At 49.6% G+C, this 15,676-nt stretch overlaps 2 protein-coding genes across 12 annotated transcripts in view; both read right to left on the bottom strand.

The window, feature by feature from the left end:
* Nucleotides 1-3,878, bottom strand: part of LOC135899795 (endothelin-converting enzyme 2-like) — a 46,785-nt gene extending 42,907 nt beyond the window's left edge. For all 4 annotated transcript variants that reach the window (XM_070534086.1, XM_070534087.1, XM_070534088.1 and 1 more), the window contains exons 1-2: nucleotides 3,657-3,878; nucleotides 294-370 (exon numbers count right to left, since the gene is read on the bottom strand). The gene's annotated coding sequence lies outside the window, so the exon portion shown is untranslated. The remainder of the gene's footprint in view (nucleotides 1-293; nucleotides 371-3,656) is intronic.
* Nucleotides 3,879-6,612: 2,734 nt separating this feature from the next.
* LOC135899875 (uncharacterized) overlaps nucleotides 6,613-15,676 on the bottom strand; it is a 57,523-nt gene continuing 48,459 nt past the window's right edge. For 7 of the 8 annotated variants that reach the window (XM_070534077.1, XM_070534078.1, XM_070534079.1 and 4 more), the window contains 3 exons: nucleotides 14,936-15,357; nucleotides 13,349-13,665; nucleotides 6,613-8,752 (listed from right to left, as the gene is read on the bottom strand). In XM_070534077.1, coding sequence (XP_070390178.1) covers nucleotides 6,779-8,752; nucleotides 13,349-13,665; nucleotides 14,936-15,335 — 2,691 coding nt within the window. In that variant the 5' untranslated portion in view covers nucleotides 15,336-15,357 and the 3' untranslated portion in view covers nucleotides 6,613-6,778. The remainder of the gene's footprint in view (nucleotides 8,753-13,348; nucleotides 13,666-14,935; nucleotides 15,358-15,676) is intronic. The other variant, XM_070534085.1, reaches the window with a different exon arrangement.

Genomic DNA, 15,676 nt, shown 5'->3' with positions numbered 1-15,676 from the left:
ATTAATAACGGTAAATCTTCAAGTGCCAGGGAGTTGCTACATGTCCTAAATAAAACATATTTAGTTTTCCTAACGTTAATTGCATGTTTGGCGAATAAAACCATTTTCAGACCTTTTACCTCTTCGTTTCCGTTATCTTCTAGACCATAAACGATGTCGGCTTTAAGCAAAATGCAAGTGTCGCCGGCAAACAAAAGGGCTGTATTTGATTTCATTATTGTTCTTACGACATTACCATATAAAAAATATAGTATTGGTTCGAGAAAGGATCTTTGCGGGATCCCAGTACTCACATGCGGAATTTGGGGAAAGGTTGCCCTGTCCATGTTTGGGGTCGACGTCCAAGGGACTGCAACCAGGAATCTGAGAACTGCAGACATGGAGGGAGCATAATTTCAGTATAAGAGATAAATGTACGATTTGAAAAATACTTGTCTAGCACGAAGAATACTTAGGACGAGAAGGACAAGCACGAAGAACATGTCATGAAAGTCCTTTTAACTCTAGATAATTTTCTATTTCTTTCTTTTTCACTTGCCATCTTGCACACTTACAAAGATTCACTCATACACCTTGTACACTCATACTGATGGGAAGACTGGGTAAAAAAGCTGATTTTTGGCAGCTTGACGAGGCCCGCAGCCCCTGAAGTCAGTGCTTGGAAGCACGCAAGGAAGTACACAGGAAGCACGCAAGGGTCCTAGGCCAATTTAATAGCCCAATGAGTATCTCTAAGATAATATCTCTAAGGGAACGCGCCAAATCAAAGTTTACCAATAGGTTCCGTGTCTTCCCCATGATTCGAAATCCTAAACTGTTTACAGATTCGCCGCGAAGGTGATTTGTGATGTATTCCTTGGTGTGACCCGATCGAATATTCATGACTCCCTTGCCAGTGAGTTGAGAAGGTTGGCTTGCGTCGAATACTTCAACAGGAATCCTACGCGCTTTATCTGGCGATCCCATGGTTAGTGTGAGCTCTCGTTGTGCCGGCAAAGTTTTGAAGTACATTTTATTCCAATTGGAAAGCGTTAACAGCATTGGCTTTAGCTATGTAGCCGAATGCCAAGTGTTCGGTTGCAACGCTTGCAGGGGCAGTTTGTCCTATGAGGTGGTAAATGGTTGACTTGGGGATTTCTTCTGCAGACATCTGGTTAGCGGCCTGACGAACTCGAAAAAGTGGGGCCCACCCACCCGCTCCGATAGCAGTTCACCCTCGAGTATTCGCATCGTGCATCTGCGGTAGTTGCGTCATCGTCTGATGCGTCGACGTCGTCTTGCTCCATACTGTCCGTCATCAGGGGTGCCGAGCCGGCGGATTCTCCCTTCGCCTGCACCTCGGAAACCGCGCGCCTTCCCCGCCGTATTGAGTTGACGCCCGGAAATTTCACGGTGATTTCATGCGAACGAGAAGGCATGGTTCATTCTACGGGACGACCTTATTGCTGAAGTGGGTCTACGAAGGGTGTAGGGGCGTTCGTCGAGTCCGTGCTGAAGAAAGCCTAGTCGCAGTCGCAAGTCAGCGAGGCCATACTCGAGCTAAGCCTAGGCGCAGTTAGGCCTAACCCGTTGACCAAGAGCAACAAAAATTTGGAGGACTCTTAAGCTCCGCATTTGAGAGTGGAACGCCATAGCATTCAAAGGTCCCTGACTACTTGTCACGCTTCCTGGCAACCGCAGCTCTCTTTTAAAGCGAAAGCTTCACTGGCCGCGAACTTGCGATTTCGCCGCGGCAGTGCTCTGAGGAGGCACATGACGTCACAACGCGCGCCTCTCCATGAATGTTTATCTCTCTCTCTCTCGCTATCTAGTCACTACTGCGCATGCGCCACTAGTAGCACGGAGCCACGGATATTCCGCCGCGGCGCAGCGGCGCCCCTCAGCACCGCCGTTTGGTATGACGTCACAAAGCGTTCCTCGTCGTTGAGCTCCCCTCCGCTCGCGTCGCCAGCTGCGTCGCATGCCTGATAACGTGCCGTAGGATTGAAAAGGAAAGCTCCAGTGCGCGGCAACCACAGTTCAGGCGGCAGTATCGACGGCGACAATTCTGATAAGCAGGAGGAAGCCTGGAATCGACATCGGAACGAGATGAAGAGGAAACGAATCGCCCAGGAAACAGACGAACAGCGCGCCGGACGACTGGCTAAACGCCGCAACATAGCTAGACAACCAGACTAACCTGTACGTGCAATCAAGATTAACCAAAGCTAACCATGCTATGCCTTAGCTTTCGCTACGTATATCCTGGCATAGCCGAGACAATTAAGCCACTGCCAATTTTTTTTCTCCCCCTTCCAGGCAAGCGCCATCTAGATGAGTATGTTGCAAGGAACCCAGCGGGGGCGCCGCTCTATGAATGGTAGAAACGCTGGAAAGAGGGTTTGTGTTTCAGCTTCTGTATAACAATTTTCTCGTATATGCAAGTTACAATCCAAGCTGTCATCTCTGTAGGTTGCCTATAGGTCGTAGTTTACGATTTTATGCGAAGCATATTACGAGAGCTCAACCCAGCTCCTCAGGCGCGGCGGTGTCGCCTTGAAACCACGTGACACCGTGACGTCACGACAGAGGAGAAGTGGCTTTGGCTCAACTCTTGCAAGACGGGCTGGGTGGGAATCGAACCAGGGTCTCCGGAGTGTGGGACGGAGACGCTACCACTGAGCCACGAGTACGATGCTTCAAAGCGGTACAAAAGCGCCTCTAGTGAATGCGGTGTTGCCTTAGAAACGAGCTGTTTCTAAGGCGTGCGTCTCTTGCTCAGGCGCACATTTCGTTGCCGCGCCGAACGCTGCTTTGCTCGACGCTCACCGCGTCCAATGCGGGGCGCGTAGTCGCTGCCCTGTAGCCCATTGTCTTACACCCCTTGGCGGGTCGACGGGAACGCTGTCGCGTTCCACTCTTGAAGGCGAAGCAGTAATGCATGAGTTGTTTCTTCGTCTAGCCGAACCAAATATAGCCAAGCAACAGCAGTTCACCAGGCTAAACAGTGGTTAAACAACCAAAATAAAGGCTAGTACGCTTCGCATCCTGGGCTTAACCTTACCTAAGCCACAGCCATTTTTTCTGGCACATTTTACATCGAGGAATTTAATTAGTTCAGTAATGCATCTGTACCACGCAGAGGGACTGCGTGGTTGTGGTTCAGAATGATTTTTAGCTAAAGGATGGTCGGCGCCTGAGCATCCGGATGGCGACACCGGATGTTTTGCAAGATGGGGCCTTTAACGTTGTCTGGAGAGGTTCACGGTCCCGTACACAAAGATTCGTAAGTAGACAGTGAGGATATTCGCTGTAAAGCTGAAAAAACAGAGTCCATACGAAGCACGCCTTTATCACGCTGCGCGTTCGAAGCCATCCACTCCGCCCCTCCCACCACCCCCCACCCACGGTGTGAATGCGCCTCGAGCGTTCGGTAAGTTGCGTGCGTAACGCTGAAACGCTAAATTTGAGAGGAACCGTGGCTAGAGTGCATCGCGAACGCACGACAGCTCCCGCAGGATACGATTCCCCCGCGCGCTAAGCAATGTGATTCGGCAAAAAAAGCTTGAGCGCGTAGTGCCGCTGGATCAGAAATTTCGGTCGTTTAAGCACATCGCTAGCTAGAAGCTTCACACTGTGCGTCCCACTGGCGGACGTTTGGCAGGAAAGTCGCTCACCTCTGGTGCCTCTCTCGGCTGGCCCTCTTCACGGTGGGATCCTTGAGGCCAAATTCTTGAACGCTCGAGCAACGACTTCCACGAGCTCTCTTCGCCTGGCCTTCCTTTATGCGAAGCATACTAGCCGCACAACCACGCTCTTCCTTGCTGCGCCGCGCACGGTCGCGTAGCTACCACATGACGTCGTAACAGCTGCAAAAGCGGAGGCTCCTTCGGAACGCTAGCCCGTGCCGGACGCGCCAGCCGCTCGTGCCTCGTGTAGACGCGAGCGTCTACGTCACCCCTCGTGCGACGCCGATGCTGCTGCCGCTACAGAGGGCTCCCCCCGCTAGAGAGGAGGAAAGTTCGACGAACGATGAAAAGTCCACGTGACGCGGCGTGTCTTGGCGTTGGTCTTGGGTGTCACGTGCACTGGCGGCGGCGAAGCATGCAGCAGGGTCGCGTCGCATACTGGTGGTGGCCTGCATGAGTTGTTTCTTCGTCTAGCCGAACCAAATATAGCCAAGCAACAGCAGTTCACAAGGCTAAACAGTGGTTCAACAACTAAAATAAAGGTTAGTATGCTTCGCATCCTGGGCTTAACCTTAGCTAAGCCACAGCCATTTTTTCTTCCACGTGTCAGCGGGGGCAGAATCAAGATATTGCGCTAAGGTCAAAACGCTACGTTAAGAAATGAAGGAACATTGTTAGCGTCTTAATTAGTTGTGGGAGATCATTTTTCAGCAATAATTATGTCCTTACGCTTTCTCTGAAGAAACACAGGGAAAGTTGGTCCCCCACCCAGCGTTTGTGAAACCGAAACTCAAGGTCACACTTTTATGCTGAAATTGTGTAGTCTTTTTTCTTTTTCAACGTTTTGCATTAGATTCAAACAAGTAATATAGGCTGAAAAGCATTTGAAACGTGTTCCCATATGTTATAACGATGATAATAATGCATAATGTTTTGCGGCGCATGAACCACTAAGTGGCCAAGAGCGCCTCCCCCACCAAAAAAAAGTATGATATGATTGATGGTGGGACAGAGGAAATATCGGACATGGCTGTATAGTATAGGCGCACGATTTGCGGGCCGGCGACTGTGTTCACGAGTGGTTGGCGAGCGCGCTGTCCAGCTGCCGAGTCGCTTTGGTGACAGTATGACCATTTTTGTCCGGCTCCATGGTGTCTTGGGCAGCACTGAGTTGCGACGCGCTCAGCTTCAGGAATGCCAGCGGCAGAGTTCTCAGCTTGCGCCGGGAACGCGCGAAGGCGTTCTGTTTCACGCTCGCGTGTCTCTCGCTGCACCAAAGCCAAGTTCGCTTGTCGACGCCGTTGCCTTTCTGCGCCTCTTAGCGCAGCAGTTTAAGATTCTTAGTTGGCGCCATCGCAAGCAAGCAGTGAGCGACGTGTAAGCACTGCTGATGCATGTTGAAACTGCACTCCATAGGTGACGAGGCGCCACAGGCTAATACGACAAGAAAGGGAAACCCTGTGCACCAAGTGCCAGCAGCAGGCATATATGGAGCGTCCGCTGCGCTACGACTAACGAAGCGCTCCGTGTCGGGGCTCATTAGTATCACGATGCAGAACTTCGCTTCACCGCTCCTATCTCCATTGCACTGTCAGCACTGCCAAAGGTTGTTGTTGTTGTTGTTGTAGCCTGTGGCACGTGTGGCTCCTACCCACGATGGGGGATTGGCCAAGAAATGGATGGATTATTCCAAAATATTTTATAGCATAAATTTCCTATTATCTATGGGAATAGCATTGAATAGGGTTGAATAACCGGCTAAAATAAAATCAGGAAGGTGCTGTTGAATGGGAAATAATTGACAAGGCGCATACAGCGGTATCTTGCGCAGCGGTATGTAGTTCTGGACATAACTGGCTGATTATTGGGTGTACACTAAAAAGCCTTATTTTTTATCACTTAGTGATCAAAATAACGGCGATACGTGACATGTTAGGGCGATTGCACATGTACGTCATGCACCGTGAATTCCTGTGACAGTAACGCCGGTAACCGATCACGGTCGCTATAACCGTGATCAACTATAAGAACATGGCAGCGCTCATACAGTGCCTACTACCAGCTTGGATCCGAATTCGCGCTTGTCACTGGCTCTCCGCCCTGTCAGAAAAAAACCACCGGTAAAATCTGTAATTGCTAAGTCTCATCTCAAGCTGAGGTCAAATCATTAGGTATGTTTCGTCGTAATTGTTGAGATAGGCTATTTGTTTTCACCCCTGCTAAGAGTATAGGCACGGCACCAAGCCGTAAGACTGATTTGATTTCTAGTTAGCAGATGGCGCCACAGCTGTTCTAGCTTGAGAATTTCAGTTCAGCAGCTTCCTTGCGCCACATGGAGAGCCTGGGTACGGCTGGTTCGAAAATGTTTTGCCGAAACGACGTCCGATGCTGGACGCGGGAGGCGACACGCGACACAGGGCTTTAACGCGTTTAGTAACAAAGCGGGTATGTGAGAAAAGGAGCGAGGAGGGAAATCGTAGGAATAATCGGATGTTTCCCAGAGGATGTCCCCCAGAGCTTTCAGTACTGATATCCATGAAATGCGTTTAATACGCACGCGCGCGAGAAAAACAGAGAGAAAAGAGAAAGAAAAAGACCGTAAGAAGCAAAAGAACTAAACGCAATTACAAAAACAGCTTAAAAGCCCCACAACATGGTTTTACTCGAAAGATGTATGCTGTGCGCGGTATCGTTCAAACGAACTTGAATGCCCAGCTCCCACATGAAATCAAGTCACAGGCAGACAGTAAGACTGTGATGCAAAATGGGGGTGTTAAAAATACGCTGAGATAAGGGCTTGGTACGCGTAAAGCGCTGCCACCTGCACTGTACACCAGGAGATTACAGCCGGTACAGGTTCGTGGCACTAACAATGCGCCAAAGCTCGACGAATGCTTTCACGTATTTTAGCATCCGTATGCGGAAAAAATAAAATAAATGTACGAATATTTAAAACGCATTTACCGAGACATTGCATGCAGCGATGTAAAGATCAAACATTGTGCGATAAGGGCGGACGAGAGTTCAAAAAGAAAATGAAAATGAATGTAGATATATCGGCCAAAGCATGGATGCCTTGAAGATTAGTGGCAGTACTACAGTGCATTCACCTATGAACTCGACAGTCTGCACTGTCTCCATGGGTTCAAGGGTGTTCCTGGAGAACAGCCGAAAGCCTCAGCAAACTCTGGCATGAATTGGAAGCTCGAGTCACACAGTCCGAGCACGCTTGCCTTTGGCGTGACCTCGCACTTCATATAGCAGGCAGCGATAAACAAGAGCTGCCTGTTTTCATATAATTCAAGTCCCATAAGTCGGTCGCCGTCCTGCTGCGCACCGCTCATGTAGGCGTTAATCAGTGCTTTGCTAGTGATAATCTCAGCCAAGGCAGCCATGGCGTTCCGGCCGTGCAAGAAGCTTCCGGCCGTAACGCAGTCCAACAGGGCACTGATGTGCTTGCGCCTGGTGACGTCCTGCTGGTAGGCGTAGATAAATAGCATGCCCAGCGCCTGGGCAACTCCTAAACCCAGGCCTCCATAGTTAAGCGCGGGAACCAGGTCGAGGTTGAAGTGCAGGAAGGTCAGGGAGTAGACCATCACTTGAAAGTCCTCTCCCGGCCGCAACGCGGCAAACTCGAGCGACGCGATGGCGCTTACGACGGCCTCGTCCCACTCACTCCAGTCGGGCACCAGGACTGACTTGCGCCAGTTCGCAACAAACGAGTCGCCCAAATCCAGAGACTGAGGCGCGAGTGAATGGTTGGCGCTATAGCTCGCGCTGACTTCGATTTGGCTGCGGAACGCGCTGAACGACAGGTCCAGCGAGCGCCAATCAGTCACTACAGCGATGCTCTCGTCGTAATAAATCCACGTGGATAGCAGCTGGTGCACGGCTTCGCGAACCCGGAGAGCGAACCGGCCGGCAGCACTGAGCGTGTGCAGGTTTAAAGCCTTGTCGCTGTATTCGTAGGAGAGGGCGTGTCTCGAGAACCGGTAGGCTCTGCTCAAACAGAAGGCACCTTGACGAACCAAAGCTTGAACGTTCGTTCCACCGTAAAACGCTAGGATAAGGTCTTGGTTCGCGTACAGCGCTGCCACCTGCACTGTGCCCCAGGAGACTAGCCAGTACAGGTTCGTGTCACCGAGAATGTGCCACAGCTCGATGAATGCTTTCACGTACTTTAGCATCAGTACGCGGAAGACCAAGTCGCCAGTCACATTGAAGTCGAGTTCTGCGAGGACGCGGCGCCAGCTGCTCTCGGCGAGAGTCTGCGACCCCCACCTGCTGAATGTGCCAGGCGGCAGGTCTACTGGCGCTGTCATGATGTTGTACACCTGCGACAGCTCGCCCATGGCTATCTTCTCAATGTGAGTCAACTCCCTGAATGTCGCTTCGTCGCCCGCGTCGCCGTTTTCAAAACTATTTTTGAGCGCGTAAAAGAAGTCTTCCTTCTCGACTAATGTCCTCTGCATCGTGAACTGATGGTTTAGCTGCACGAAGGACCCGCCGCGACTGACGACCACTACATCGCGACCATCGACCTGCATGGGAAATACGCGCAGGAAGACGTCCCAGCCGAGCTTGACGCTTGCGTACAGGGCCACGCGAAGGACGTCGACTTTGGTGGGACGGCGTGGCCACGTGATGCCGGCTTCGGCCAGGGCTTGCCTCACGGCGGGGAGTTCGTCTCTCTTGCCCTGGGCGACGTCGTAGCAGCTCTTGTAGGCGGCGGCCGCCCTCTGCAAGTCATTCTGACCACTGCTGGGGACCTTGATACGGTGCACCAGGCGCCCGATACGGTCCAGGGTCTCCCACACGAGGTCGTCCTGCACCGAGAGCGCGCTCTCTCGCCGCCAGCCGTCGCAGACGAAGTTGGTGAAGCTGTGGCAGGGATTGACCGATGCGTTCAGCGAGGAGGCAAGTCGGCGCCCGTACTCGAGGCACTCGTGCGTCTTGCACGGGCCGCTTCTCACGTCTGGTAGGAACATTCTGCTCAGCAAGAGGGCGAACGCGATGGTGCAGGCGATGAGTGCGATGAGAGCCGTGATGAACCACTCAGGCATTGACGGGCCAGTTTCGGTGACCTGCGAGTACGGTGTACGCATTTAGTTGCTACAAGAATGCAGGGTGGAATAACTATAACGAACGACCCCCTGCACTTGCCGAGAACAGATCAAAAGAAAGAAATCCTAACCAAGAGAAATTACTACATATATTCACAATGTTACAACACCCTAAATATGCTCCAAGAACTTAAGGTATCTGAACCGCCTCCCACCACCATTGCCTAAAGATGTAGGCAGCAGGTCGGGCAATCCTCGTAAACTAGAGAATGTTATGAAAATGTATGAAACTATATTGAATAATCACGTTGCTGTCGTTGAACGAGTGCACCGTGTTCAAGAAGTTGGCATTCTCTCTACTTGGGCCAATAATTTGTAAAGAAGGCTGCCTTCTTTAGCGCAGCGAAATAAAGAGCACTGAGTGTTCCGTCTAAGATTTTCGGGGTAAGGACAAACGGCGAACATCACAAAAACGCTGAAATGCAACTCAGATGTTTTTTTGTTTCTCTCAGAAGGGCGTGCCAGTACTCGGCCACGGCGACTTTATTCCCTATGCCAAATTTGTAGCTAACACGAAGACCTTTTCCAAAATACCTAAGCCAGAATCACCACGGAAGATAAATATGTAGTCTTGCAGTATTACACTTCTGAACCAGCAAGTAATTGCTTGGGAGAAGGCTAGGTGGTATTGCATGAGTAGAGTTTTAAGCACGGAGTCAACACGGGACAGGGTCGCACGTGTCCATAGGTCTGGTTCTCTGTCAGCTGTGTCAATTTCGCGCTTCAACTCGACTACAGCAAGCAAGTTACATTAAACCAGTGGAAAAGCTTATTTTAATGCTATAGAACATGAATTGCTTTTCGCAGTTTTACGTGCCAAAACTACGATTCGATTATGAGGCACGCCATAGTGGGGGTCTCCGTATTAACTTTGACCAACAAAGGATTTGTAACGTGCCCCCAATGCACGCGGACACGAGCGTTTTTGCATTTCGCCCCCCATCGACATGCGGTCGCCGTGGCCGGGATTTGATCCCGCGACGTCGTGCTTAGCAGCGCGACACCATAATCGCTAAGCCACAGTGACGGGTCTACAGAAAGCAACGTATATGTGACACGAAAAGTGCCCTAAATGAAACGAAAAAGTCTGTCGAGACCCCACTTTTGAATTCACATTGCAGCTTTCGGTTCCTTCAAGTATAAAGTGAACGAGCATACTCGTTCACTGCTTTGCCTATAGGCGCAGCCGTTGAGCAAGATTTTGAAGTTTCTCTAGTTCACCATCCGCGCAGCCACTGACGTCACGGACGTGTGTCGGCACGTATTTCGCAGTCCTTTGCTGATTTGGTTTTAGTATTTCACAAAAGAGGCTCAGAATAGATGTCTCTAACGAAGGACGTGCCCCGACTGTACGGTACTGGAACAAGATAATCGCGCTAGCTCAGGACGCCGATGTCTGAAACCTACCGTGGACTTGCCAAGGCCCACAAGCTATTCTGGAGCCCTTCATCGGTCTCTTGTCCCCAGAGTTGACCGGCATTCTCACTTCAGCAGGTGTTTTCAAGATGACTAGGAGAGCGCTACTACAGTTCCTACTTGATGCATGATTGCATCAATGTTTATAAGCTCTTTAAGTTACCTAGCCTTAAGACAGCCTACCTTGAGTAAGGAAGAAAACAGATGCCTAGTTTAATTTTGTTTTTAATACTACGTAATTATCTCTTATTAGTAGAGGATAAGAAAACGTGGGAGAAAGAATTGAGTCCGTAAAAGAATCCAACGTCAGCAATTTCGAACCTATAGAGAAATGGGGGGGGAAGAAAAATTGGTATTTGCGATTACTTTCTCCTCGGAGTATACATTTTTCCTGCGTCATTCAAAAGCCCTGCCTGAACGAGTTCGGAAACAGTGATCTGTCCCTCTGCGATAAAAAAGGCATTAGGTTGTCGACTCGAACCTCCGCGCTGTTTCCTTGTAGCGCTGCCTCTCGGTTTCTCCGACGATAATCATGACACTTCCTGAGCCACGACATCTAAATCATTCGAGCATCCACCGAAAAGCACGTGTCACAGAAGTGTTTGGACGTATAGGGTGTCAATATAGTCAAGAGGATCGAAACTGGCCTGTTCCACGCGGAGTGGCTGAGGAGGCCGGCATTGCCCAAAATGCGACGGTCAGTATCTGTTGCAGTGCTCGAATCGCGTGACACGATTTGTCGGACGAAATATCGCGGCCTTTGATCAAATATTTAAAATGAACAGAGCATGTGCCCAACTTTCCAAATAATTTCCTTGCACACGGGGCGGATCGCAATATAAGCGGATCGGCATGTGTACCAGTCTTCGAATTGCGTTTCGCAGTTTATGTAGAACGAATTGCCGCACAGTCAAATTCATTATTTGAAACGAACACGCGCAGTGTTCGACTTGTGAAATCATTTTCTAACATTCATATATTATTATTCAAACGTACTAGTGGCTCGGCTTCTGGGAAACAGAGCCGAGGGCTCGAAATCTGAGTGGAGTCGCCAACGGAGGATAAGAATGGAGAGTTCTAGCATAGCGTAAAATGCTTGCTTTAGCGTTAGCCAGCGAGGAAACGATATTGCTCTCGTACGTTTCGGAGCACCGCACAAACTAGTATTTTAGTAAAACCGAACGGAACGATAACAGAAAAGCAAACAGCTGCGATGCTATGTAGATGTAAACGTTCACATAGTAGAAGTAAACTTAATGGACATAAAATGTCAAACTAATACACTGATGTATCCATATTGTGAGCACAGCAGTCACCACGGTGGCGCTTCACTTTTCCGCGAATTACGATTTCGCTTGTGGTCCCATCTGTACTAAAAACAAACAAGCATTCGTAATCTATGGCCTCTGAGATGGGGTGGCGCACGCGTCTTGCCGCTCGCGCTGTCAAATCTCGGAGGCCATGTACGTAGCACAACCACTCCTGTTAAGCCCAAAGTCCCGAAAAATCAAGAAGGGATTTAGGAAACAGCGGCCTGTTGTCACTAATACTTTGTTATCCAGGTATCATGTCATCAATCTAAAACAAATTCAAGAATCTGTTGGGAACGAATGAACCAAACAGCGCAGGGCGATGAATTGATATGAAGCGGGTGACTCTCACATCGAAGGCGCCGCCATGTTTTCCGCGCTAAACCGTCTTAGCGAGCCGTGGAAGTAAGCAGAAAACAGTGGAGGCATGCAATGCGCAAACCTAAGGCACCGTCTGGAGGACGCACGCGCAGTTTGACCCTGCTATTTCTTTGTGTATAGCGTGTTGCCACTTGAGCTACACTGAAACTCTCATTTATTTATTTGTTTATTTATTTATTTATTCACCCCTAAGAAGATCTTGGACAGCTAGCCGTCATCATAGACACACGGACTTCAACAAATTCGTGCACGCACACACGCACGCACGCAGAACCGCAATTTCCTCGCAAAAAAAATTTAATTTTCGTTTGCAGGCCACTGTGCAAACGAATATGATGTCCTTGGACTAGTGTACGAAAGTCTACTTGCCAATCCATGCCGTTCTGGTGGCTGTTCATATAGTATAGTTCGATAATTTCAATTATAATGTTACGGAATAGTTTTCCACGAATAACCTCTTAAAGCAGCTAAAGCTCAAATAAAATACGGACAGCAAAAAGAACTAGGACATACGGAGTGCTGTATTCGAGTTTATATACGGGTTTTCTCGCGTGATAAATTTAGTTGGAATAGCGCTCATGCATGAGCTCGTTTTTTCCACTGCCCGTGTTTAATTTGCGTTTTACCTCCCTCAAGATGTCGCGATACCTCGGATACGGACCTATAGTTATTGAACAATATGGTCCGTATCACATTGCTTTAAATGTGTTTTTTTTTTCCTAGCATGTGAACCCGAACCACATTAGGGGCTTTGAATGCATTTCTTTATCTTACGCTCCTATTAACCAAATGCAGTAGCCAGACTCGTTCCAGCACCAATAAATATGGAAGGGAGCTGTAGCCCAATTGGCGCTTGATTGAGTCGCACGAATTCAACGATTGAGAAGAACATGTAGTCGTCCTGCTCTATAGTGTCGCGCAAACAGATAACTGTATTATTTTCATCTAAATTTTATTAACGCTGCTTGCAGATGCCGGTAATACCGTTCTTCGAGGTTAACGCATCGCTAGAGAATTTCCTCCTCCCGCCATTTTGCATTCTATAAAAATGCTGTTCCCTTAACAAATATTAGAGGCTATTCTCGCCTCAACTGACGCTCTGGTGTTTACATTTCCTTGTGCTTAAAGGGCAGATAGTACGTTATTGGCATGACCTACAGTTAAGTAGATCCACAAAACCAAAGCACCATTAAGTCACGAGATGCACCTGAACGTGCTTAAATCAACTTGAAAAAAAGAAACAGTTGATATAAAAATATTTTGGGGAGCAATACAAATAAGTTCGTCCGTTCGAGAACTATTCATGCTGTAGACAGAAATATATCCCAGATACATTTCGGAAATGTTTAATTCGTAGGTTATGTTTCGGAAATCGTTCGCTACCTCCGCGATCTCTTTTTAGCACGAGTTTGACGCGCGCATGCGAAAAGGAAAAAAAAAAAACACGCACATCGACGAGGTCTGGTTGGACGTCTTTCCGCCACGGGACGATCCCGCTGAGAGGGGTAAAACTGTCGTGTCCCGTGGTCATGCCTGTCTTCATCACGGACTCGTGCTTTGCCACCGCGCCCTTGGTTGCCTCATTCCTCTGTGTGAAAGGACGCGTTGGCATCATCGCCGGAGGTGGCAGGGTGGCCAGTGGCACCCGCAAAACCAGGTCCTCTTCGGGTATCTGGTGCGAAGCGGGCACCGCTGGCTCAGGCGATGCGAGCGCCGCCATCGACTCCGAGGCTTCCGGCAGAAACGTCAGCGCTGATCGGGGCATCTCTGAAAAAGAAAACGTGGCAGAACCCATCTCACGTATTAATGTTGACAGTTATGCGTTTAGCAATTAAGCGATATAGCGACACAACATTCCCATCGCCGAAACGAGTTACGTATGAAGCGTGTTCGGCAGCGGGACTCCTCTTTCGCGCTTCCGTGCAAGACTTACTCTATTCCCTAAGAACACTCAGCGCCATCTAGCGCCGCCACCACGAAGCCTGCGCGTGGCCTCCGAAATTCATGGCGCGCCGGTGCGTGCGACCGCGTAGAGGCGCGTCATGCGGCAACCAGTTTCCTCTTGCATCGTGATCACGTGGAGCGCGTCAGACGTGACGGAGATCTTGGAGGTCGTGCTACATCACTATACACCTTCGGCGTGACCACCGTTTGTCCCATCAGATTGCGTCCATAAGCATACGGAGCTGTGAAACTGGTTGCGCGTTGATATTAACTTAGATGAATAGGAGAAAAAAGCAAAAGAGGTAAACCGGTGACGAAAACCTTTTGCGCGGTCTTAAGTATGTATAGCTTATCTATCCATATCTTACATATTGATAGAACGGGCGCGAAAATTACGCGCAACAACGGACACACAGACGCGAATAAATGGGCGTCCACCAAATTGGCGTTTGTTTGTGTCTGTGTCTCCGTCGCTTGCGCACGTGTATAAGTATCGTGACCGTTCTACAATGGCATCAAAGCGACAACTCACTCAACAAGTCTTTTCTTGCATCGTTTCTTTTTCTTATGTTGGTCTGACGTGTTTCTTTAAATGCAAACTGCGCAATACATTCGGTCGCGTTCTTTGGCGTCTTCAATGCACGAAGTTGCGACACCGTGACACTGTGGTGCCACCTAAAAGGCTTTCTAGGGAGGGCGCGTTGTAAAGCACTTTTAATTGAGCGCACGTGAATATCGAGGTCGATACGCAAGAACTCTCGTGTTTCGAGTTTAGCATGCACTTTTGAGGAATACCAGTTGGGCAAATTTACTTGGGAGCCCTACGGTTTTTGCTTATAACGCGTGCTCTCTTGCTTTCTCTTTTCTTCTTTGGGGAGGTGGGGGTGGAGTTCGTAAAGAAAGTAAGACAAGCAAATAAACAAATAGGCGGATGCTGGAATAAATAAATAAATAAATAGGCCATAACGCAGTTGGCGCCCGCCCGCGCGCATCGTACGAGTATAGCCTGAACCACCAGCGACTGGCTTCATCGCCGCTCGAATGACTACAGGCGTGCCCCGTGCCGGTCACTATAATGGAGCAGTATAAATACCTGAGTTAGCGATGACGCTTTGGTCCTCAGCGACACCCATACTCCCAGCGATCGACGTCCGTTCGCTCGCGGCTCGAGGGCGCTTGTGCCGTCCAGTCGAGGACTTCGTCGACGCCTCGGCCAGCGTGGACGTACTAGGCCGACGGGAATCCACGGACAGCGACGGGACCGCATCCTCCACCTCGGCGACGCCTAGAGAGATTGTACTGCGTTTGCGGGCCCGCTTTGAGGATCGCCGCGAGTACTTTTTCTTGGACTTGGACTTGGCCCTGCACTTGGAGCGGCCAGAGGTTTTCTTTTCGCTCTCTGTCGCGGACCGCATCGAAGAATCCATCCTCTTCGTCAGCTGCTGCTTCTTCTTCTGCCCGTGGCATGCGCCTATACGAGGAGAAACTGCCATGGCGCGCGGTCAGCGTAGAGGCCTGCAAAAAAGATGAAAATAAATAACTGAATCAATCAAATTTATTTACTTTGTTAGTTAGTCATTTAGTTATTTAAACACTCTCAGGGCCGCTAGGGCGTTACGGAGAGGAGTGGGTAGCACAGGAATAACAATGTAGAAATGGCGGTCTTGAACGAAGGCTCGTCGGTATTGGTGGTGATGGAGGCGGGGAGGTGGTTACAGTCAGAGGAAATCTTCGGTACAAAGCAATTCGCGCACCGGTGTGTGCGGCAGCTGGGCACGTGGACCGTCAGACTGCGACCAACGCGGGAGTAAGGAAATGTTTGAAGCGGCAGCGA

Source organism: Dermacentor albipictus, chromosome 2, assembly GCF_038994185.2.
Source record: "Dermacentor albipictus isolate Rhodes 1998 colony chromosome 2, USDA_Dalb.pri_finalv2, whole genome shotgun sequence".
Classification (NCBI taxonomy): Eukaryota; Metazoa; Arthropoda; class Arachnida; order Ixodida; family Ixodidae; genus Dermacentor; species Dermacentor albipictus.
Note: the sequence above shows the minus strand (reverse complement) of the source record. Positions and strands in the feature narration are given on the sequence as shown.